The sequence below is a fragment of the Pelecanus crispus genome, chromosome 4 (genome assembly GCF_030463565.1).
Source record: "Pelecanus crispus isolate bPelCri1 chromosome 4, bPelCri1.pri, whole genome shotgun sequence".
Lineage (NCBI taxonomy): Eukaryota > Metazoa > Chordata > Aves > Pelecaniformes > Pelecanidae > Pelecanus > Pelecanus crispus.
The window spans coordinates 68,478,031-68,501,907 of record NC_134646.1 but is presented as its reverse complement, the minus strand read 5'-3'; the positions used below and the strand labels follow the sequence as shown (position 1 = coordinate 68,501,907).

The following is a 23,877-nucleotide window of genomic DNA, read 5'->3' as shown; positions in this document are numbered from 1 at the left end:
ACAAAAAAAGTTTAGCACTAATTGTCATAATCTAAATTTTTCATTACTTATCCTAAATGTTAAGGTTGAAGGTAGTGATAAACTCTGAGATTATCAGGCTGCCAGTACTCCTATTCTTTAGTTTGTTAGTTTTTCTCTTTTGTTGTGTATATATATTCTATACTGTATGCATAAATGATCTGCACCTCTGCTTTGATAAATAAATAGGTAAAATGGGTAAAGATATTTGCTGCTTAAATAATACAAATAATAATATACCAATAGCTATAATAAGAAGTACACTTCCATTCAGTTATAGATTTATAAATTGATAATGTTTAAAAATCTGAAGCATTAAGAATGAAAGAAATTTCGGTGATACAAATAAAAGTGGTATCATTAAAAACTGAGAGATGAAAGTGAGCAGGGAAATTTAGTCTGAATATTCTTAGAAAAGTGGAAGATGCATTCCTTACCATAGAAATTGCTGTGACTCTCATCATTCTGTCCATATTGCAGTGGTGATTTCCCTATGTTGTGAAATATGAAATACTCACTTGGGCAATGTAGCACACCGTGGCATAGGGAGTGATCCTGCTTTGGCACGGGAATAGATTATGTGTCTACTATGTACAGCATCTGAATGTCTAGGGAGTCAACAGAGCAAATGGAAATTAGTGATGCAGAGAGAACCTGCAATTCTGTGATCTAAATTTTTCTCATCTGCCTTGTGCTCCCCAGCATGGTACTAATATATGCTACAATGATGTATACTACCTTGGTTTCTCCATCTGTAAAAGGAGGTTAATAATACCTTTCTCAGATGTGAAATTTTATTCCCTTTATGGGACGCAGGTTGAAATTATGATATGACCAACAATAATGATTTACAGAACTAATGCTAGAATTTATAATTCAGATTTTTGATCTTCACAAGGAGATAAATATGTGCCTAGAGACGTATCGGCCACTGCTAGTAGTGTTGGACTCCTTTTGTATCCTCATTATGAAGAGGAATAGCTACATTGGATGCTTTACTGAATAAAAACAATAAAAAAAATCATTGATATTAATAGGAGGCTAAATTGTTTATTTCATTTCATTTCAAAGAACAATGGTACAGCAGAATTGGTGCATTTGGGGTTTGTTTTTTTTTTTTTTCAGAACGAGAGTTTAGACTGAGCTGTTAAGCATATATTTTTTTAAACATTTCCTTATTCTGTCTGTCTTAATTGATCTGTAGACCAGCCAAAAAGCTATGCCTTGCTAAAAGAACATGAGAAGCCATTTTGGTATATCTTCATAAATAAGTGATGCAGTACAGTAATGTGTATATGGTAACTCTATAAAGCCAAACATATGTCAGTATTGTAACAATTAACTGGATAAGCCTCACTTGACTGATGGGAAAGGTACTTACTTGTTTGTATAGATTCATATACTTGCTGAACATGGGATAAAAACCTGTTGTGTTATAGATTAAAACATTCATGTTTGTTTAGTAAGCTCATGCTACAATGTGATACATTTCTACCACAAGGAAATTCCAAATATACTTCAATAGGTTCAGTTCACCTGAGCTATTAATTTTAGAGGAACTATCTCTCCAGGATACTCTCCCTGCATTTATATCATAATGTAATAGTTCAGTAGCATCTGTATTCTTGAAGACTTTGTACGTTGGTTTGATTCTTGTTACATAGTTCTGAGAATAATTTTCATGCTTACATACCTTATCCTAATACAATAAAACTGGTGCTTGCCAAAGCGTGCCTCTGTAGCATTCAAAAAAGGTCTTAGATTAAATTCCTAGTCATATTGGAACTTTGCAATTTAAGAGTATGGTTGTGTGATGATAAATGAAGGTTCATGAGCAGCAGAAAAAAATCTGATCAAAAGTTTTTCATGATAACGCAAACCACCTAACATGGAGTAGAAATATATATTTCTTTCTCAAATTTAGGAAGTGGAAAACTCTCTGGCATTTTAGGAGTAAAATCCAAATCAGAGATCCAGCAAAACACAAAAAGCTACTTTGCCATTTCATTCTATACTCTTTGCATTGGAAAGCACACTGCTACAGCAGCTTTTGCAAATAGAGGCAGCTGCCGGTGTTAATGATAATATGAAATAATCTCTTTCCATCCTTCTCTGGAGACATACAAAGACACAGTTGAAACTTGGGGCTGTGGCTCACTTGTCTTACACTGTCACAGCACAGCATGTTCTCGCCTTCCCGGAGCTCAGGTTTTACTGCTTGCTGTCTTCACTGCCTCCCAGTGAGGCGGAGTACTTCATTTTCTGTAACATCAAAAACAGGGTCTGTTGGGTTTGCATACCAAGGCTTTGGTAGCGGGGCAGGTGGCTACAGGAGTGGCTTCTGTGAGAAGCTGCCAAAAACCTCCCCTGTGTCCGACAGAGCCAATTCCAGCCGGCTCCAAGATGGACCTGCTGCTGGCCAAGGCCGAACCCATCAGCAACAGTGGTAGTGCCTCTGGGATAACATATTTAAGAAGGGGGAGAAAAAAAAACAATGGGACACAAACTGCAGCTGGAGTGAGGAGTGAGAATATGTGAGGAACAACTCTGCAGACACCAGGGTCAGTGAAGAAGGAGGGGGAGGAGGTGCTCCAGGCGCCAGAGCAGATATTCCCCTGCAGCCTGTGGTGGAGTCCATGGTGAGGCAGCTGTGCCCCTGCACCCATGGAGGTCCATAGTGGAGCAGATATCCACCTGCAGCCCATGGAGGTCCATAGTGGAGCAGATACCCACCTGCAGCCCGTGGAGGACCCCACACTGCAGCAGGTGGATGTGCCTGAAGGAGGCTGTGACCCCATGGGAAGCCCGTGCTGGAGCAGGCTCCTGGCAGGACCTGTGGACCCATGAAGAGAGAGGAGCCCACGCTGGAGCAGGTTTGCTGGCAGGACTTGTGACCCCATGGGGGACCCACGCTGGAGCAGGCTTCTCCTGAAGGACTGCACCCTGTGGAAGGGACCCACACTGGAGCAGTTCATGAAGAACTGTAGTCCATGGGAAGGACCCACGTTGGAGAAGCTCATGGAGGACTGTCTCCTGTGGGAGGGACCCCACACTGGGGAAGAGTGTGAGGAGTCCTCCCCCTGAGGAAGAAGGAACGGCAGAGATGACATGTGATGAACTGACTGCAACCCCTGTTCCCTGTCCCCCTGCACCACTTGGGGGGGAGGAGGTAGAGAGATTGGGAGTGAAGTTGAGCCCGGGAAGAAGGGAGGGGTTGGGGGGAAGGTGTTTTAAGATTTGATTTTATTTCTCGTTACCCTACTCAGTTTTGATTGGCCATAAATTAAACTGATTTTCCCCAAGTCAAGTCTGTTTTGCCCGTGACGGTAATTGCTGAGTGGTCTCCCTGTCCTTATCGTGACCCACGAGCTTTTAGTTTTATTTTCTCTCCCCTGTCCAGTTGAGAAGGGGAGTGATAGAGCAGCTTTGGTGGGCACCTGGCATCCAGCCAGGGTCAACCCACCACACAGGGGAATACATAGTAGCTCTTGCAAACCTCAGTCTTGCTCTGGAATAGGTTCAAGATTTTAGATGGCATGCCCTTATTAAGGTGACTGTGGCTGGAGAAGTGTCCCGGGCCATGCACAGACATCTTAATGAAGTCCAGAATCCAGCGAGTAGCCTGTGCTGGAGCAGGTTTCACAGACTCACTCTGAAAAGAGCTCCTCAGTGAACAAGTAGTGTCTGTCTTCTCCCTGCCACCTAAATTTCTGTACTTTTTAAGGTGTGCTCAGGTACAGGTGTGTTGTAGGAATACTGAATAGTACTGAGGAAAAAGCAAATCGTAATGAAAACAGCTGAAAAGAAGAGGACCGCTTGATATTCATAAATGAATTTTTTAGTTAGTTTTATTATTTTGGGATGAATATCTAATGGATACTTATCAAAGTCATTAAAAAAAGATGTTACTTGTTCCACAAAAATCTTCTGGTTGGACTAGATGATCATTGTAGGTCCCTTCCAACTGGACTATCCTATCCTATTCTAAATTTTTTTTTTTTTCACCACCATTGTATTCCAAGTGAAAATCCCCACATCCAAATTCATATATTTGATTTCCAGTCAAATAATTCAAAGAACTTCTTATGCAGTTTATTTCTTTGAATGCCCTGTGGTCTCATTATCTATGATTGTTTGCTACCCTGTACGGGCATGGGGGATTTCATACAGAATATAGTTAGCTAATGTTAAAACTGTTGTTTTCCAGTAAGAAAGAAGTACTAGGCAAGGCTTACTTTATTTGTGTCAGATATATTTAAGTAATTATTAAGGATGCTGATCATGGAATAGCCACTTTCTGAACTGTTTTTATGAACTGGCGTAAACAGAGTGATAAGTATTCAATATTTAGTTTGACTCAGTATTTCTGCCTTTTCCTTTAAAAGTCAAGATGCATTACTCATTCTCAGTACTCAGTATTTTACAAAGTAGAGAATGACAGTATAGATTTATGATATCGCTGGTCAGACACAGAGGGAGGTTAAACCATAGAGGAAAATAAAATTACAAGTAATTAAATTTACAAGCAGGTTTGCCATCTTCAGAAGATTTATTGTTTCAGAACAAACAATGATTTTAGCCACACAAGAAAACTGTGATACAGCCTTAACAGCATATGATATAGATATTATATGTAGTGTTTCAATTTATATAATTAAAAATTTAGCACTCCTTTTAAGGGTAAATGGAATATTCAACTGGGAACCATACATGGTGAGTAATAAAATAGCTGCAATGCAGTACTGTCTGCATTTTTTAAGAGCTGAAGCACTCTATCAGGCTCATTAACATCAGGTTATCTGAGGGCTTTATCCTCAGATAAAAAAGCAACAGCATATATAAGTTTTTTAAGTTTTCTGTGGGAATAGGTTATTATATTCTATTGGTATGTATTTCAGATGTTAGCAGGATTCTAGGTTGGGGTATATACTTCTACTGATATACTTCTATCTACTAGCCAGTAAATATGATAAATAGAAATGTACCATTTCCATCCTGTTCTTAGGAAGGATTCAGTAGTAGCAAGGTTTTGGCAAGGTCTTCTATTTCCACAAAGCGTAATGCGTTATGATTACTAATGTATCCCAGGGGGAAAAAAAAAAACAAAACAAAACAAAACATAAAATGATGCCGATTTGGGGGGGCAAGGGGGGAGAGGTTTGGGTTTTTTTTTTTTTTTTTTTTGTTAATATTTTTTATTTTTTGTTAATATTGTGAAATACAGAAATCTACATTCTCTCAGGCATAATTTCAAATTAGACAAGTTCTACTGTAGTGTTATTGAAAATACCAGAATTAAACCTTTAATCTTTGGAAATTGGTTTAAAAGCTGAGGTGTATGTGATTATCAGTATACATTGCATGTAAATTGCCTTGACCCAGTTTGTTTGAAAAGAAATTATATTTTATGTAAGCACAATAATTCCAGGACTTACTTGATCACAGATCTTAGAGAGGCTATAGTATTTCTGGTTTTATTGCTGAGTTTGAATACTTGGATAGATAATGTTAATTTAAAAAGAAAAAAAAAAATTAGGTGCAACTTATTTAGTCTCTGACTTGGAAACACACACTTCATCTTCTGTGGGGGAAAAAAAAGTATGCAAGTTTTCCAAAGAATCACTATAGTTGGGCAAAAACTCAGAAATCTTTGTGCATTCTCCTCTGTATCTTCAGCTTGGTTTGGTATATGGATTTGGTTTTCTTGTTTTGCTTTTGAGAACATGGGGTTGCAGCCCGAATACGACAACTCAGAAGAAGAATTGACATCTACTCAGCTTAAACGTACCTGAAACAAACCACTAGAAACAGGATGGTGCAGTCGCATCTAGAGCAACACGGGTGCTCATCTGCGCCTTCTCTGAAGAGCCACTTTCAGCTGCTGCCAGCCTAACTTGCCCAGATGGCTTTTTCTGTGAAAATCTATTTAACCCCAATATTACTAAGTCACCTTTTGGCTTGAAGACATCTCAAACTAAAAGAGACTGAAGTTAGATATGGCAGTTCTGGCCCCGAGCAGTGGTTTGGTAGTTTATGAGTGGGGAGGTGCGTTGGAGGCTGGGTGGTTGAAGATGCTCTGCTGGTTAGTGAATGCAATGAATGAAGCCCACAAAGTTGCACTAAGGAATTTTCTTGAAGGGTCAATGTCTAAGGTACTCCACTTCAGACTTAATAATTTGGAGTATATATCGCTAGGAATGATATAATGAAGTCAAGAACAATTTAGTTGAAAGAAGCCAGTAAAACAACTAGAATCTGCATAACGATGAATTCATCAAAACATCTTACTAGACCATTGTGCTGTATTTAAAAAAAAAAAATCTGTAGGATAGCCTTGGCTTTTTCACTCTAGCTGTATACAAAACATTTTTCAATCAATTGTGCCGTTACAGAGGTATGCTGGATTTTGATGTAAGGTCTTGGGCTGCAATAATAATGGAGAATAATTTGTTCCGATGAAAGTATCTCAGTCAGATTGCTGGTTTCAAATGTGAAGACAGGTTCATGCCTTTTCTTTCAAAAATACAGATTTTTTCCTGTAAAAGTAGGATGTTCTGTTCTTTAGTGGCTTAAATTTTACTGAAATGCTTAAGGCCTCTTTCATGTCAGGGGTACCAAGTACCATCATAAATTACACTCGGTATCCAAATGCTGCCTCTTTTTGAAATGGGAGGTGACGTTCACACAGTTATTAGTGCAGGAAAACAATGTCCATCAGTCTGAAAAGGAGGTTTGCTCCTTTCTTCAGTGCAAAATATAAACTGCAAAGTCAAATCAATGTAACATGATGGCCTGCAAAATTGTCTGGTTTTATCTGCAAAATAGATTTTTTCCCCGTTTCCCCAGAAAGTCACAGTGCACCATGTGCTGCTTTTGACTTTCTTTTTTGTCAGTAATATAACAGTTGTGGTGGAATGAGTTAAAACATCAAAAAAGACCACATAGCAACTTCTTACTGAGTCCTAGGTCTGCAGTGTGAAATGTGGGTGTAATTTATGCAAGAAGAAAAACTTGAATGGTTGTTTAAGCCCCTCAAGGGTTTTATAAAGAAACCTTTTTAGACTGAGCAGATGAAAAGTTGAAACAATCAATAAATAATTACTAAAAACTTTTCTGCTACAAGTAGGCATAAATTGTGTGTTGAAAATCATTGTTTTTATAAGAGAGGTAGAATTTTGCAATGAAGGAATGAATGAGTAACTTACACTTTTGTTATATAAACAGTTCCAAGAAAGTTTTGCAAACCAGCAGATGCATTGCAAAAAAATTTCTCTTGGAAAATGACATTTGCCCACCTGACTTACCTCTCCACGTTTAGAGGGATGCTTTAAACAGTGCCTTGCACAGGAAGGTGGGGAGCCTTTGCAGTCAAGTAGTTCATATTTCAAATGTGCTGAAATTAGCAGGGAACAGCGTACTTTAGTCTCCGTGAGCCTGTGCTACGTGGAATTGGTGTTAACTCTGTGCACCCAGCAGTAAATCTAGTATGCTGTTAGTCTGCTCTATTTCACATGTGCATACACGCAGACATACATGTGCACACATACAGTCTCAGTGTACTGTTTATTGAGGAACGTGGCTCCATAGCTGTTACTTGTAAGTCCTTGCATTCATGCTAAGATTTGCATTTAGTCAAGGAAAGAAAGATTTTGACCACTGATATTTTTTATTAGATTTTTAAAAATAATCTACATATTCTCTCAATACTGTTAATCTTCCACTTTTTTAAGTTATATCAAATGGTGAATGATGATACTCTATTAACTGTCATAAAAAGCGTAATGCACCGTTACCCATTACCTCCTGCAGTATATATTTATGCATATGGCAGTGGTTTACATAAATATGTACATATATCTGTATTATAAACTAATCATTGATCATGATACAAATCACTACTGCTAACTTAACCACTTTATGCACAATTTTTATATAGGTAAAATGTATTAGTCAATTAAACAGAAGTGTAAATATAGATATTTGCTGTTTATACTTATAATGGAATTTTTTTAAAGGAAGTAGACTATTAAATCATGTTGCCGTAACAAATGCTGAAGGACGCTTTTTCATTCATTGCCATTGAATTTATTGTCAGAGCAGTGCAGTCACATCCCATTTCAAGATTACTTAGGTGGCTTGAAAATTAAATCACAGCTCACAGATTCTCTTTTTTCACACACAGTTAATAATAGTAAAATTGGGTCTACTTTTAAATATAACTTGCAAGATATTGCAGTGCAGTTAGATGCACGAACTATGAAAGATTTAGTAAATAGAATGTGATTTTCCATAAATTGACAGTGAATTGGATAAAACAAAGTTGCTGTCAATGTATGTAGAATTATTTTCAAAAGGATTATATTGATACAAATTTTGTTAGACTCAGTCAGTATGGGGTTTTATAAAGTCCTCAAATAATTTTTTTTTTTTTTTTTTAAGTTCATAAATCTGAAAGAGATCTCCAAGAGTGATTACTAATAACTGGAAACATGAGCTCATGCTAGATTATTTTTTAGGGAAAGAATATGTCAAAAGCATGACTGTGTATATCTAATCAACTAAATGATTTTTGTTTATTCACTTCATCTGAGCTAGATCTCGTATTTCTATGCACCATTTTGCAATGTTTCTCCTAAAAGCTCTGAAAAGGTAATTGAAAAGATGTCTCTAAAAAGCAAGACGTTGTGCAATTTTACTTCTCCTGTTAGGGCTTGGAGTGCATTTAATGTGCTTCTGGAGTGAAGGTACTGATTTGGTTTTAGCAAAATGAAATTTGGTTCTGCTCTGCAGACTGACTGAAACTCCTAGTGTAGACACAGCTTTTATGCATCTGATTTGTTTCTAAATTTCATTCAGATGCTCAACCAAGCATCTTCATATAATTTCTTGTGTTCTTAAGGCTACAAGGTAGGTAGGTCCCTTTGAAAGCCTTCAGACATTTGTGAACCATGTGCATGGTAGGTATGTTTTGTCCAGGGTGCCAAACCATAGTCTGAAGTGAAACCTTCAAACTACATACATTGTAGACAGAGCACTAAGGACTTCAGTCTCCTGATTGTCTCCTGTTGCACTGAATTACTTGTTTATACATGAAAAGCTCTGGATTCTAGTTTGGTTTTGGTTTCTCCGCCCCACCCCATCTCCTCTGCTCCTGTCTTTACTTCAGTTCTCTAGGTTTTATTTCCAGTATGGAACTGTGAAGGCCAAAAGTATTTCTAAATTTCAGAAAAAAGGGTTAGTTATTTATATTGGTAGCAAAAAATTATTTATGAGTATTTCTCCTCTGGAAAAGATACTAGTTTCAGATAGCGTGGTACAGCTGGTCATGCAGGGATTTGGGGGAGGAGCATTAGATATCTGCTGCAGGATGTTTTTTAATTCCTTCTTTTAAAATATATGGTGCTTGCCAATCTGAAACAAAATTCAGAAATATATTAATCTCAGATGTTATACAGCTTGGGTGGTGTTGTTTCTCAACAGCTAGCTACTTGTTCTTTTTGCTTGTTTTCAGTCTTCCTTGCATAAAGTTGAACATACTATCAAACGTTTGATGTCATGTGTTTGGAATGCATTGAAAAGTAAAATCAATCAGTTAAAAACTAAATCAGTTTGGCCTTCATTGTTAAATTATGTAATGCTTCTGCTTTTTGTTTGGCCTATATATTGTTGTTTTGTAAAGGAGCTACTTAGTGCAACACAGATAAACTGAGTATTATTGCTGCTTCTTTTTCTTCAGTTGCAAATCAGTTAAGGTAATAAAATAAGCTTCATTGGAAACATTGTTATACACAGAAAGAAATATATGTGGCAGGTTTTAAGTGTAATTTGATTTTTTTTTTTCCTTAGTGATCTTAGTGAAAATCAGATTCAAGCGATACCAAGGAAGGCATTCCGAGGAGCAGTAGACATAAAAAATCTGTAAGTATTTTCCTCCTTCTTACATATATTCTGATAGTAATGCTTTGTCAATACAGTGTCCTTCTGGTGTACGAGATCTCTTTTTCCTAAGCACTTCTATAGCTGCTTAAGGAATCTCTGCAAAAAAAAACCACGTACCGTTTGTTCTGGCAAAATACTTTAACGTATCTTAAGCATCTTAAAATTGCTTATATGAAATCTAAAACATTGAAATGGAGTCGAATACAACAAGGCATTATAACTATTTTCTTATGGTAGCCTGAGTTTAATATTTGAATGTCAGGCTATTTTAAACATCTCATTGTTTCATGTGGAAAAATTAGTTTTGCCTTGGGTCTAAGAGTTTGCCTTTTGTTAGCTTGTATAAAAGAAAGAAAGAAAAATCATGCTATTATCTAGTTTTGCTAGCATATATTTTTGTACTTTTGTGACTACTTTTCTTACAGTTTTCTTCTGTGGTAAAATAAGTCCTTTCTAAAAGACAGATACTCAGTCTCCTGGAGATAGTGACCCTGAAGTTCATGGGCAAGTTTTGAATTCTTATGGCTTCTAAATGTGGAAGTATGTGAGTTTCAAGACAAAGGAAAGCAGTGACTTTTCGACTTCCTGTTTAGAGTGGTAGATCAGTTTAGTGGACTGAAAGAGCTGAACGACCTGAAGATTGTGATGAACTTACATAGTAGGAAATGCAGGGTCATGCACTCAAAAGCTATAACGCCTGCTGTAAGCTGAGGACTCATCACTTAAAAACGACCAACAAAGACAGGGGGCATACAGTAGTGGGTTCCAGAAAGACTAGGGAGCTCTCAATGTGATACAGCTGTGAAAAAATATAATTGCTATCTTATGTGGCATCAATAAAAATAGGGAAGTATTAAGCCATTATATGAGGTTTTTATGTAATTTCTATTGAAATAGTTTTTCTTAATTGAAGTTGCCACTGTTAAAGAAAGATGAACTTTCTAGTTGTGTAACTTTGAAAATGGAGTGTTCTGTGATTATAAAGGAAACGACATCATATCATATCGCCAGTAGAAGGGGGCTGGACAGGAACCCCTTTGCGCTTTTGTCTTCCTGTGATGGACTCCGCTTCATTCTGCTGCCTGCAGCACTGTACACAAATCAGTTAGGAGGGTGTTTTTTCACAGATTTAACAGAATGCCCAAGAGTTTGGCCTAGTTGATATAATATTTAGAATTTTTTTTTTTTTTTTTTATTTAACCATGTTCGTGATATGGTTCTTCCCTGCAACACAGTCTTACCACATCTCAATGGAAAAAACTATTATGTTCATGGAATCATAGAATCATAGAATCGTTTAGGCTGGAAAAGACCTTAAGATCATCCAGTCCAACCATTAACCTAACACTACCAAGTCCACCAATAAACCAGTTAAGGGTAGAGTAATAATTAATTGCATGTTTCCTGGCCGGGTGGCTGGATTATTTTTAATGAAAGTAAAACTAGGAATCATTAAGGTTGGACAGGACCTCTAAGATCACCAGTCCAAACGTCAACCCAACACCAACACATGCCTACTAAACCATATCCCAAAGTGCCACATCTACACATTTTTTGAACACCTCCAGGGATGGTGACTCCACCACCTCTCTGGGCAGCCTGTTCCAATGCTTGACTACCCTTTCCGTGAAGAAATTTTTTCCTAATATCCAATCTAAATCTCCCCTGGCGCAGCTTAAGCCCATTTCCTCTTGTCCTATCACTTCTTACTTGGGAGAAGAGACCAACACCCACCTCACTACAACCTCCTTTCAGGTAGTTGTAGAGAGCAATAAGGTCTCCCCTCAGCCTCCTCTTCTCCAGGCTAAACAACCCCAGTTCCCTCAGCCGCTCCTCATAACGCCTGTGCTCCAGACTCTTCACCAGCTCCATTGCCCTTCTCTGGACACGCTTCAGCACCTCAATGTCCTTCTTGTGCTGAGGGGCCCAAAACTGGACACAGTATTCCAGGTGCAGCCTCACCAGTGCTGAGTACAAGGGGAATATCACTTCCCTGCTCCTGCTGGCCACGCTATTCCTGATATAAGCCAGGATGCTGTTGGCCTTCTTGGCCACCTGGGCACACTGCTGGCTCATGTTCAGCTGGCTGTCAGCCAACACCCCCAGGTCCTTTTCTGCTGGGCAGCTTTCCAGCCACTCTTCCCCAAGCCTGTAGCGTCGCATGGGGTTGTTGTGACCCAAGTGCAGTACCCAGCACTTGGCCTTGTTGAACCTCATATAGTTGGCCTTGGCCCATCGATCCAGCCTGTCCAGATCCCTCTGTAGAGTCTTCCTACCCTCAAGCAGATCAACACTCCCAGCCAATTTGGTGTCATCTGCAAACTTACTCAGGGCACACTCAATCCCCTCATCTAAAAGCTAAAGATATTAAGACTGGCCCCAAAACTGAGCCTGGGGAACACCATTTGTGACCAGTCACCAACTGGATTTAACTCCATTCACCACAACTCTCTGGGCTCAGCCATCCAGGCAGTTTTTTAGCCATCAAAAGTACACCTGCCTAGGCCATGAGCTGCCAGCTTCCCTAGGAGAATGCTGTGGGAGACGGTGTCAAAGGCTTTACTAAAGTCTAGGTAGAAAACATCCACAGTCTTTCCCTCGTCCACCAGGCAGGTCACCAGGTCATAGAAGGAGATCAGTTTGGTCAAGCAGGACGTGCCTTTCGTGAACCCATGCTGACTGGGCCCGATCCCCTGGTTCACCTGCACCTGCCTGTTGAGCATACTCAAGATGATCTGCTCCATAATCTTCCCCAGCGCTGAGGTCAGGCTGACAAGCCTGTGGTTCTCTGGATCCTCCTTCTGGCCCTTCTTGTAGATGGGTGTCACATTGGCAAGCCTCCAAGTCATCAGGGACCTCCCCTGTGAACCAGGACTGCTGATAGGTGATGGAGAGTGGCTTGGCAAGCTCCTTTGCCAGCTCCCTCAGTACTCTCGGGTGGATCCCATCTGGCCCCATAGACTTGTGAGTGTCCAGGTGGCGTAGCAGGTCATTAACTGCTTCCTCCTGGATTATGGGGGCTTCATTCTGCTCTTTGTCCCAGTCTTCCAGCTCAGGGGGCTGAATACCCTGCAAATAACTGGTCTGGCTATTAAAGACTGAGGCAAAGAAGGCATTAAGTACTTCAGCCCTTTTCTCATCCTTGGTGGCAATGTTTCGTCTGCATCCAATAAAGGATGGAGATTCTCCTTGGCTCTCTTTTTGTTGTTAATGTATTTGTAGAAACATTTTGTATTCTCTTACAACAGTGGCCAGATTGAGTTCTAGCTGGCTTTTTGCCTTTCTAATTCTCTCCCTGCATGACCTAACGAGTTGCCTGTACTCTTCTTGAGTTGCCTGCCCCTTCTTCCAAAGGCAGTAGACTCTCCTTTTTTCCCTGAGTCCCAGCAAAAGCTCCCTGTTCAGCCAGGCCGGTCGTCTTGCCCGCCAGTTGGTCTTACGGCACATGGGGACAGCCTGCTCCTACACCTGTAAGACTTCCTTCTTGAAGAATGTCCAGCCTTCCTGGACCCCTTTCCCCATCAGGACTGCCTCCCAAGGGACTTTCCCAACCAGTGTCCTGAACAGGTCAAAGTCTGCCCTCTGGAAGTCTATGGTAGTGGTTTTGCTGGCCCCCCTCCTTACTTCACCAAGAATCAGAAACTCTGTCATATCATGGTTGCTAAGCCCAAGATGGCCTCCAACCATGACATCTCCCATGAGTCTTTCTCTGTTTGTAAACAGCAGGTCAAGTGAGACACCTCCCCTGGTAGGCTCACTCACCAGCTGTGTCAGGAAGTTATCTTCCACACACTCCAAGAACCTCCTAGACTGTTTCCTCTCTGCTGTGTTGTATTTCCAGCAGATGTCTGGTAAGTTGAAGTCCCCCACGAGAAGAAGGGCTAGCGATTGTGAGACTTCTGCCAGCCACTTGTAGAATGCTTCATCTACCTTTTCATCCTGGTAGGGTGGTCTATAGCAGACTCCCAACAGGACATCTGCCTTGTTGGCCTTCCCCCTCATCCTTACCCATAAGCACTCAACCTTATCATCACCACTGTCAAGCTCTATACAGTCAAAGCACTCCCTAACATACAGAGCCACCCCACCGCCTCTCCTTCCCTGCCTATCCCTTCTGAAGAGCTTATAGCCATCCAGTGCAGCACTCCAGTCATAAGAGTCATCCCACCATGTTTCTGTGATGGCAACTAAGTCATAGCTATCCTGCTGCACAATGGCTTCCAGCTCCTCCTGTTTGTTGCCCATGCTGCGTGCATTGGTGTAGATGCACTTGAGCTGGGCTATCAGTTTCACCCCCAATGCACTCCCAACATTACCATGCCACCCTTGGGCTCCTCTCTAGTGAGCCTTCTGTCCCCTTCCCCCTTCGAACCTAGTTGAAAGTCCTCTCGATGAGCCCTGCCAACTCATGTGCAGGAATCCTTTTCCCCCTTGGAGATAGCTGCTGTCACCAGCAGGCCTGGTGCCATGTAAACCTCCCCATGATCGAAAAAACCAAAATTCCACTGGCAGCACCAGCCTCTGAGCCACATGTTAATCACATGCTCAAATCTATAATGTTCAAAAACATGCAAATGCTTCTCAAAGTAGCTTTGTTAATTTGTTTAATTGATGTTTTATGAGCTTCTATTCAGAACTGGTCTGGTCATTGTTCATGGTCTAAAAGAGGCTTGGCTACAGGGAGAAGCCTGCATTTTTCTGCATGATCTTTTATATTTGAAAATTGATACAGCTACAGAAAGGATCTTTGCTCGTAAGAACAACAGCATCATCGAGACTTTTCTAGTGACAAGGCAGTATTTTAGAATGTAATAAATATACTTATACATTGTGAGATAGTTCCAGTCAGCATCTTAATTAGAATGCTAATCTTTAGCTAAGATAATATTTATATCTTGGTGTGCATTTTGAAGGTAAGGATCCTGAATTATGTCTAAAACTTGCATAAAACAGTAGATCCACCCTTTAAAGCCTTTCTATTTTGAGAGGGAACTAAAAAAAAACATTCATAAGGGTCGTGGCATTGCCTCAAAGTCCAAATCATATCTGTGGCATATAGTTTATTGTGATAACATAAATACTACAGATACATCCTTTATTGGTGGTCCCAGGGAAAAACAAAGGGAAAAAAAACCCTGATATCTTATGATCCCACTACAATTGAAAGTCCTAAGAAATACATTTCTCTGTCTTGTAAATGCTACCTACGTGCCTGGTCATTCAAGAAGAGCACCTTATATTATTTGAGGTATAGATGTAAGCATCAGAATGACGAGTGAGTTTGTGGGGTGAGTCGGGTGGATTCTAGAACAGCGTTTAGGTAACTAGATCAGGCCATTGAGCCTTTCCAGAAGCTTAGGCAAGAAGGAGATTTGAAGCCTAGCCTTCCATCTAGCCTTGGACATTACACTTAAGAGAAGGGTGATGGTAAGAATTGTGCTATTTTTATTTCATTGTTCAAGAAAATTAAGGAGATAAGTGGTGAGTGATACGTGTAGAAAGCGTCACTGTGCAAACAAAGGAAACTATGAAATGAAGGAATTTAGCAATCTATTGGGCAATTAACCTAAGGTCCGGGAACCAAATATTTGTGTATGCTTACTGAGAACTGTCATAACAGAATGTAGTATTTGTTCTAATTTCAGCACTTCTTCTGTAGTTGCCTAGTAGTTGAGCATAACGTTAAAGATGTTTACCAAAGTTATGGAAGAGATAGGTGAAGGTACAACCTGTGTTAGAACATGTTGTAAATTCAGGATTTACTTTGTGTACCAACATTAATTACATCAATTTCAATCTAAATTACAGAGGCTTTTTTAAAACGCAATGAGTGGCAACCATCCCATACAGTAGCTCTAGTAAGCCGTTTCAAAGGCAGTTAACAAATCTCACGGAAGTTAACCTGATTACATATTTTATTTTCCTGAATGGACACTCAGCATTCTGTCACTCCCCTTAAATATTTCTCCATCCAAATCAGGAGTTGGAATATTTTGGAAAACATTTTATCGTATCCAAAGTGTGTTCTTCTAGTCTTCAGAGAGCAAAGGGAATTAGATGATAACGCAGATTATCTGAAGGAAATTGCTTCCTTTAAGGTTGGTGACACCACTATGAGCTTTTGATTTCCTGCTAATATGTTAGCTCTAGAGTTCTCTTGATGTTTCTCAGAAGCAGCTGTCTAATTTTCATAAAATGTGGCCATGATATTTCCTTTCTGGCCATCTTCTTAATAACAGTCACAGTATAGATTCTGTAGAAGATAAAAGCAAAATGGGCAAGGTATTATGAGAATTGACAGCCCAGGAAACCTGCCACACCCTTATAACGAAAAAAACCAAAAAGCCCCAAAAAACGTCAGCCCCCGCAAACTGACTTTGTATCTAATTGGAATTTCCTGTTTTCCGACTTGTTTCTTGTCTCTTGTATTATAACTGAGAAGAGTCTAGCTGTGTCTATACCTTCCTTTTAGGCAGTTGTAGGCAACAGTAAGATCCCCCCTTTGCCCTCTCTTCTTAGGGCTGAGCAAATGCATTTCTCTCACCCTCTCCCCAAATGTCACCTGCTGCAGCCCTCCCATCTTGGTGGTCCTGTTTGGACTCAGCCCAGCATGTCAGTGTCTGTCTTCTGCTGGGGACGTTGAGACCGGATGCACAAATCAGATGTCATCTCACAAAAGACCAATTGTTGGTAATGAATCAGGTTCTTCAGAAGTGATGAAAAATGAAGGAAGTTATTTTGTACAGGTTCCCCAGACTGGAAGCCCGGTATTCAGTATTTTTGCATTTCAAATGTAGGAAAAACACTAGCTGGTCTATCTCAAAGTCTTGATTTTCCTGTTCAAGGGCAATGACTTGAAGAATAATCCATTTTTAGTATAGCTGCTTATCTGGGACTTGACAGAAATTAGGGTGCAAATTCTGGAAATATAATTCTGAAAGTTACTCCTAACTTGCTACTTTTTCAGGGAGAAAAATATACACTAAGAAGTTAGGTTCTTCAGAGAACAGTGGCACCCACTGTTTTTTAAAAATAAATCGAAATTATCATATAAATTGGAAATTAAACACAGATTTTTTAATATACATGTTAATAATGGTTTCATAACCATCCCTGGTGATACAGTACTCACACTGGATGTGAAAGATGTTTAAAATCTCCCCAACCTCAGGAATTTTATTTGTATGTAAGATGGTAAGAAAATGCTTTAGCTGCACAGATTATAAGTTTGGATGGGTTGTTTCTTGAATCTGGTTACTAGGAAGAAAAATAATTTGGCTTAAAAAACAAGCAAATGTGAAACACCACTGAAAGAACAGTAGTGCTATGCTCAGTTTTTGCGAAGTAGATTTTGACCTCTACTCTGATAATTTTGATCAAACTATCTTATGGTATTTCCGTTTGAAGTATATAAAATTTTCTAAGATTCCAACTTCCTCTTCTGCTGTGTAATCAATATTTGGCAGAGGTTGGAAAGGAATACACCACCAACATCATGGCAGACTTGTGATGCGAAATATGTGCAACATCAAATGATACCAAAAATACCAAGGAAGATTTTCATTGTATCTCCTGCAAATTTCTTGTGCCCCGTTTTTCTTGCCATGGTCTGGCCTTACTTCTGACTACCCTCTTCTTTGGTGCCTTTGTGTTCATTCAGTTCCATTTTTTCCCAGCAAGTGGGGGACACTGTAGTTGTCACCCTAAGGATAAAGGCTGCAGGGCAATGTAGTAGCTTGACAGATTAAAATGGCTGGGAAAATGGAGAATTAGTGGAGAGACAGCCAGCCACCAGCATCCATTCAAAGTCTTTCCCATTACGCTAACTTTTGTCCAAAACCTTGATTAATATTACTTGGTGTTGCCCTGATGCCTCTTTTATGCCTGTTGTGAGAGATTTAAAACTGGCATTGTGACTAACGGCATAACTGAATTTTGTATTAATCTTCATTGGCAATGATTGGGCATTTTTTTGAAGTTTAATTTTATTAGCAGTCGAAAACCACAAAGTACTGCTGAATCATAGAATCATAGAATCATAGAGTCGTTTAGGTTGGAAAAGACCTTTAAGATCATCCAGTCCAACCATTAACCTAACATTACCAAGTCCACATTAAACCAGTCAAGGGTAGACTAGACTAAACCATGTTCCAAAGTGCCATGTCCACCCGCTTTTTTGAATGCTTCCAGGGATGGTGACTCCACCACCTCTCTGGGCAGCCTGTTCCAATGCTTGACTACCCTTTCCATGAAGAAATTTTTCCTAATATCCAATCTAAAGTTACTTCTCAGATCATGCACAGAATTCCACTGCAACTGGAAGTATATTTGTCTATCCATCTGTATAAGTGCTAATCCAAATGCACTGCTTGTCTAAGACATGCTTTAATAATTTAGAATTGGCATATTGCTCATGCTTGTTCTTAGTGGGAATCTTAATTCAACTACTAGTCTGTTCAGCCACCTGTGTTTCAGGTATACATCAAGAATGATTTTCACAGGATGTTAGTGAAATATACTGAGTGTATGCTTAGGTTTTTTATTAGTCAAAGATAGCTCTGGAGGAATGACAAAAAGAACCGATACACTTTTCTAGTGCCTCCTAAAACTCTTGTCAAACACGTCAGTGATCTTGTGGCCTTTGGGATAAGAGCTGGTCTTTCAGACTGTTTAAATAAGTACCATTTCAATACTATTTTTAAAGTTGTTATTTTCATTACAGACTACTTTCCTAAAATTGGGCCTGCTGAAAACAGTTTCTTTTTTGTCAACAAATTAGTTTATGAAATGTTAAAGTCAATTATGTTTTCAAATCAAGCAGAGCATTTGGCTTTGAAGATGAGTTTCAAATCAGAAATCTCTGAATGTGAATCAAGAGCTTCCTTGCAAGTCTTTTTTTGGCATTTGAACCACTGAGGAAAAGTCTAAAATACGTAGAATCTAAAAATCTATCTGAAATTTATTTGAAAGACAATAAATGTTAGTTGAATAAAACCTAGGCAGCTGAAGTAGGTGTGGTTTCATCTGCTAAGATAAGTACCAATACTTACACTAAATTTTACATGGCATCTGAATTTACCCCAATGAAAAATGTGGCCTGTGCTTTTACTAGGAGAAGTACCAAATGTTGCTGTGGTTTATGTAGTTTCCCATAGATTTTCCTGTGATAATACAAAGCAAATTGAGGTAGATTAATTTGAACTGAGCTGATACTTTATTGTAGGAAGACTTGGATTCAATTTTATTGTTAAATTTTATTTGGCTATGTCAAGTACTGAGAATAATGCAAATCCTCCTTGAAGATTTGAATTTTAAAGAAAAGTAGTTTATGCTTCTGTTTAGTGTTAAAGTCTCAAGCAAAAGTTAGTTGGACTGTCAGGAGCCTTTAGGCCCTTTTGTATCTACGCTACTTTGGAAAGTCGGGCTGCCTCTGCTTTACTAAACAGGGTGACATAATTATGTCGAGCAAACTTGCAAGGAGGTTTGTTGGTTTGTAGAGTAACTAAGTAGAAATGGTTCAACAGATAAAGTTTCTCTAATTAATATTTAAATAAACTACTCTAACAGAACTTTCATGGGATGTGTGCTTAATATGGTTTCCATGCTAGAAAAGGAATATATTTGCTCCCCACATTGGAATAGTCTTGATACTGTTTGACATCTAATTGCTAAATTGCATTATTTCTGTGAAGTCATACTGATCTGATAGTATCTTTGTATCACATAACACATAGATTGTTCATTCTGTGTTCATCCTCCTTTTCATGCCATTCTCCTGTTTCATTTTGACATTTTTTTTTTTTTTTTTTTAAATTTTGCTCCTGGAAGATGCTTGTGGGTTTAGCCAAGTAGAATGCTAGGTAAAGGGGATGGAGCTTTTGAACTAGAGATCTGTTCTCCCTTTCTTCTAGTTCATTCAGTAAGTCTGCCTTACTTGGAAGAATTTGTAAGTCTTGCTTTTTAATTTTGCGATAAAAGAAAAGGGTTAATAATTTGCTATATTATTTATATTAGGGAAAAAAGTATTCATTCAAAATGTTTTACAGGGAAAATTCAGCAAAGAACAAAATGAACTACATTAGCAAAATAAACAGCAAATAGAAAAAAAGCACTTGGCTTCCAAATGAAAGAATAATCACAATAAATAGTAATAGTCACAGGAACCAAGCAGTTCTCTGAAGTTTGATAAAAACTTAGAATAAATTCTTCAATGATTTTGTTACCTCTTTCTCAACTAATGCCTCTGAAATTATTGATTCCTCTTGAAACTGGGAAGGCAATTGATAAATAGGAAACATAACTCAGTTCTGTTGTAAAAAATACAAGGAAACATTAAAAACAGTGACTGTTTCCAAAAATTGTCTTGCAGTGATAAATATTGTGCACTCTGTTCTTTTCCCAAGGAAAAATTTTGATGATGTGAAATCCAGTGTACAATGTGCTAAAACAAGAAACATTTTCTAATTGTTTTCCTGGGGAGGAAGCTACCATAGGGATCTAGAAAGGCTTCTGACTTTTTCTGATGACTTTTTAAACAATGTTTACCATTAAGTTGATACACTAAAGGAATGTAATAGTTTCTGAACAAAGAAGAAAAATGTAAAGCTGCACAGCGCGTCTCTTGCATGAGACCACAGAGTGTCCTCAAGCTGTGAAGAACAGGGGAGTGAAGCAGGCAGACTGACTGAAATTGTCACAACTTTTAATGCAGCCTCCATGAATGAGGAAAGAAGGTTTTCTGTCAGTCAGGTAAACAGTTTTTTCTGTATGAGGGTGGTAGTTTTCAAATGTATGCAACATCTTCTGTTAGTCATTAGATGTTCTTCTTGTGGGATAACAAGGTTTATTTTTAGACATTTATCATTATCTGGTAGACAACATATGCTAAAAGGGAAGAAAATATAAGTTAGCAACATGTTTCTGCAGTGTAAGATGTATCAGCAAAAGCAATAAATAAAAAACATTTTAAAGCAGACGTTTCCTTGTTAGATGAATGCTTTTTATTTAGTTCTTTCTAGTTCTTATAGTTGAACTCACATAAACATTAACATTTCAAATAGCAGAAGATTAGTAAGTATATGAAATACCCAGGTAATGCTGCGCATATGGGTGCAAAACCTATTTAATTCTCTGTGACAATGGAAAGATTTTGAATGCAACAACTGTTATTTGGCATTTTATGAGCTTCACAGGAATGACACTGCCGAAGGTAATCGGCTGCTTTGTGGAAGCGGGGGCAGAAAGTAGTGGTGACATTCCAAAGGGATGGAGAGATCCCACATAGAACAGACCCAACATGGAGATGGGCTGGGGGGAAAGATGATGAAGAGAGAGTGGGAAGAGGGGAAGGATGAGGATGAGCCAGAGTTGCTGGTCCATGTCTGATCAGCTTCTCTTTCTCAGGGTGTTTCAGTAATTTGAAAAGAAGAAAAGAAACTCACAGGGGGAAAAAAAGCTTTCTGAAATGGAGTTAGGATTATTGGTATGCTCAATAACTTAGTGGTGAGAAAAGTTTCATTATAGTACTGTAGATTTTTATGTGTGGTTTTGAAAGTCATTACGCTAAAACCAAATTATAAAACATAACTTAAAATTAGAGAAGTATGTGCTTTTTTTCTCTGTTATTCTTGCTTTGGTCTTAAGTCATAGCACTCACACAATTTGCTATCAGGAACCGGTCTTATCCAAAAAATTTCCGACTGCTTCAGTATATCCGTTAGAGGGACGTCATAAGTTAATGATATACTGGTTGTGAAATATTGTCTTCTGTTTGGATTATGTATGCCCTGGATATCTTTACCTTAACACAAATACCATAAATTGCTATTCAAGCCAGGCACACAGTCTTCAAAACCGTGTACCTTTCATAGCTTAAAAAATATGTATCATGCCAATTGTTCTTCATGGTGTGTGTCTGATTGTTTTATATCACGGTCGTAACTGATAGAAGATCATCTAAAGCAGAAAGACGGTAGTATCTTTCAAAGACAGTAATTTGTAAAAGTAGGAAATATTTCTCCTCTCCTACACACAAAATTCCCTTCCTCCAAACCAAAACCAACTAACTAGTTCAGTGCAAACAAATTAATCTTTCTAGCAAGAAGATTTAAATGAAAACAACTCACCCGTCACTAAGGTAGTGGTCATGGTGACTCATTAAAGGAAGAAGTCCAAAAGTTTTCAGGTGCACCACAACTGCGGCCAGTCTAGTGGAAGAAATCTGCCTTTTAGTTTGTGTAGGACAAGATTTGCTCAAGTGCTCTCTCTACTGTTAAAAGATTTTCCTTTGTGTATAATATGGATGATTTAGAAGAAGCTGTGTCAGCACTGATTTATGCATTGACAGCTAAGGATAATAAGATATGGGCAAACATACAGCTCACCCTTTTACAGATTAACCTGCAGACTGCATTAGGCAAATTTGATGGCATTAAAAGATTTTTCCAATTTGTCTGGAAACAATTTCTCTCTTGTATTGTGTCAAGGGTAACATTTCATGCCATTGTACTAATTTAAATAGCTTTGATAAATTGTTCAAGAGGTTAGAGAATTGTACTGTGTATATATTTTACCTCTTTAAAATAAAAGGGCTATTAACTTAATTGTTAAATGAAATTCGTTAGTAAAAATTGAAGGAGTCTGAGAAAGGAGGCTTAAATATTCCAACACTGCAGCACCAGTGCTGTAACATTGCACCAAAATGATCAAAGATCATATTCAGGAAATGATAGTTTGCATTTAGCTTTCAGTACACAGAAACACAGACACTGTTACGGTTGCAACAATATTTTATTCCTGTGTAGTAGTAATTCAGATGAAAAATGTGGATGAAACTAGAACTTTATAGAAGTTGGTACATTACACTCAACAGTGGGTGTGATGATTCATTAATAAAGTAAAACATTATCATAGATTCAGAAGAATCACAGAAAATGCTTTAGTAAAAGCCTCATTAGCTCTGCTAGCTAATATATAATTGAAGACAGAAGGGCAGAGTTCATTTGTATTTTGTTCATTTTCTTAGTATTGTTCACACACACTTACTCATATATATTATCTGACACTGACAAGTTACCGGCTTGGAGAAGATCTCCCGGTTGTTTAAAGTGAGGTTGTAGCATCTTTGCTTTGCAAGTCGTGCCCTCAAATGCGCAAGACGTGTGGCACTATTTATAGGAAAAGCTTTTATCAGCAGAGAAACTGGGGTTTTGTATTTGCATGGCTGTTAATTTCAGCAGACTTTTTAAACTGGGCAGTATGTACTGTATCAATGTTTTGAATTGAAAAGGTAATAGTGTTCTTCAGAGAAATGAATGTAAATTTTTCATAACTTAATACTTAAAGATTAATAATATATGGGATGGATTGCTGAGTTTTATGTCCAGAATTCGAGCGCTCCGGTCCAACATCCTATCTGCATATAATTGCAGAGAGCACAAAGTACATAGAAAACCACATACTGAAGGTTACAGCAGAAATGCTAGTTTCATTTGGAGCAGAATTAAAGGAGATGAGTAACTGGGTGTGTAAATACCTTGGACGCTATTATTTCTACTTACGGAAATATTCTAGAAGGTAATTATGGTACCCCCCCCCCGCGCCCCCCCGCACCTCCCACCCAGTCCAGGCATGCAGACACGCAGCGAGACCCCTAAAAGTGGTGGCTCTTGCCGGTCCCTGCTGCGGCGGGCGGAATTAACATGCAGCTGGGCTGCTCTGATAAATGGATTCTGTTAGGTCACCGAGGGGATGCGTGTGACATTAAGTGATTTACCGTCCTTTACCTTAATGAAATTGTTTCAGCAAGATGACGCTGAGAGCTTTTAATGGATAGCTTTTCTTGAGGTAATGAAATTGCATTCCTTTGGCATTTAATATAAGGTGCAGTTATTATTTACTGGAGCTTTCCCAGCGCTGCTG

The 23,877-nt window shown here is 38.8% G+C and overlaps 1 protein-coding gene across 5 annotated transcripts in view; it reads left to right on the top strand.

The window, feature by feature from the left end:
- The window catches only part of SLIT2 (slit guidance ligand 2), a 270,822-nt gene that overhangs the window by 145,362 nt on the left and 101,583 nt on the right, over nucleotides 1–23,877 (top strand). For all 5 annotated transcript variants that reach the window (XM_075709781.1, XM_075709779.1, XM_075709780.1 and 2 more), the window contains exon 5: nucleotides 9,865–9,936. In XM_075709781.1, coding sequence (XP_075565896.1) covers nucleotides 9,865–9,936 — 72 coding nt within the window. The remainder of the gene's footprint in view (nucleotides 1–9,864; nucleotides 9,937–23,877) is intronic.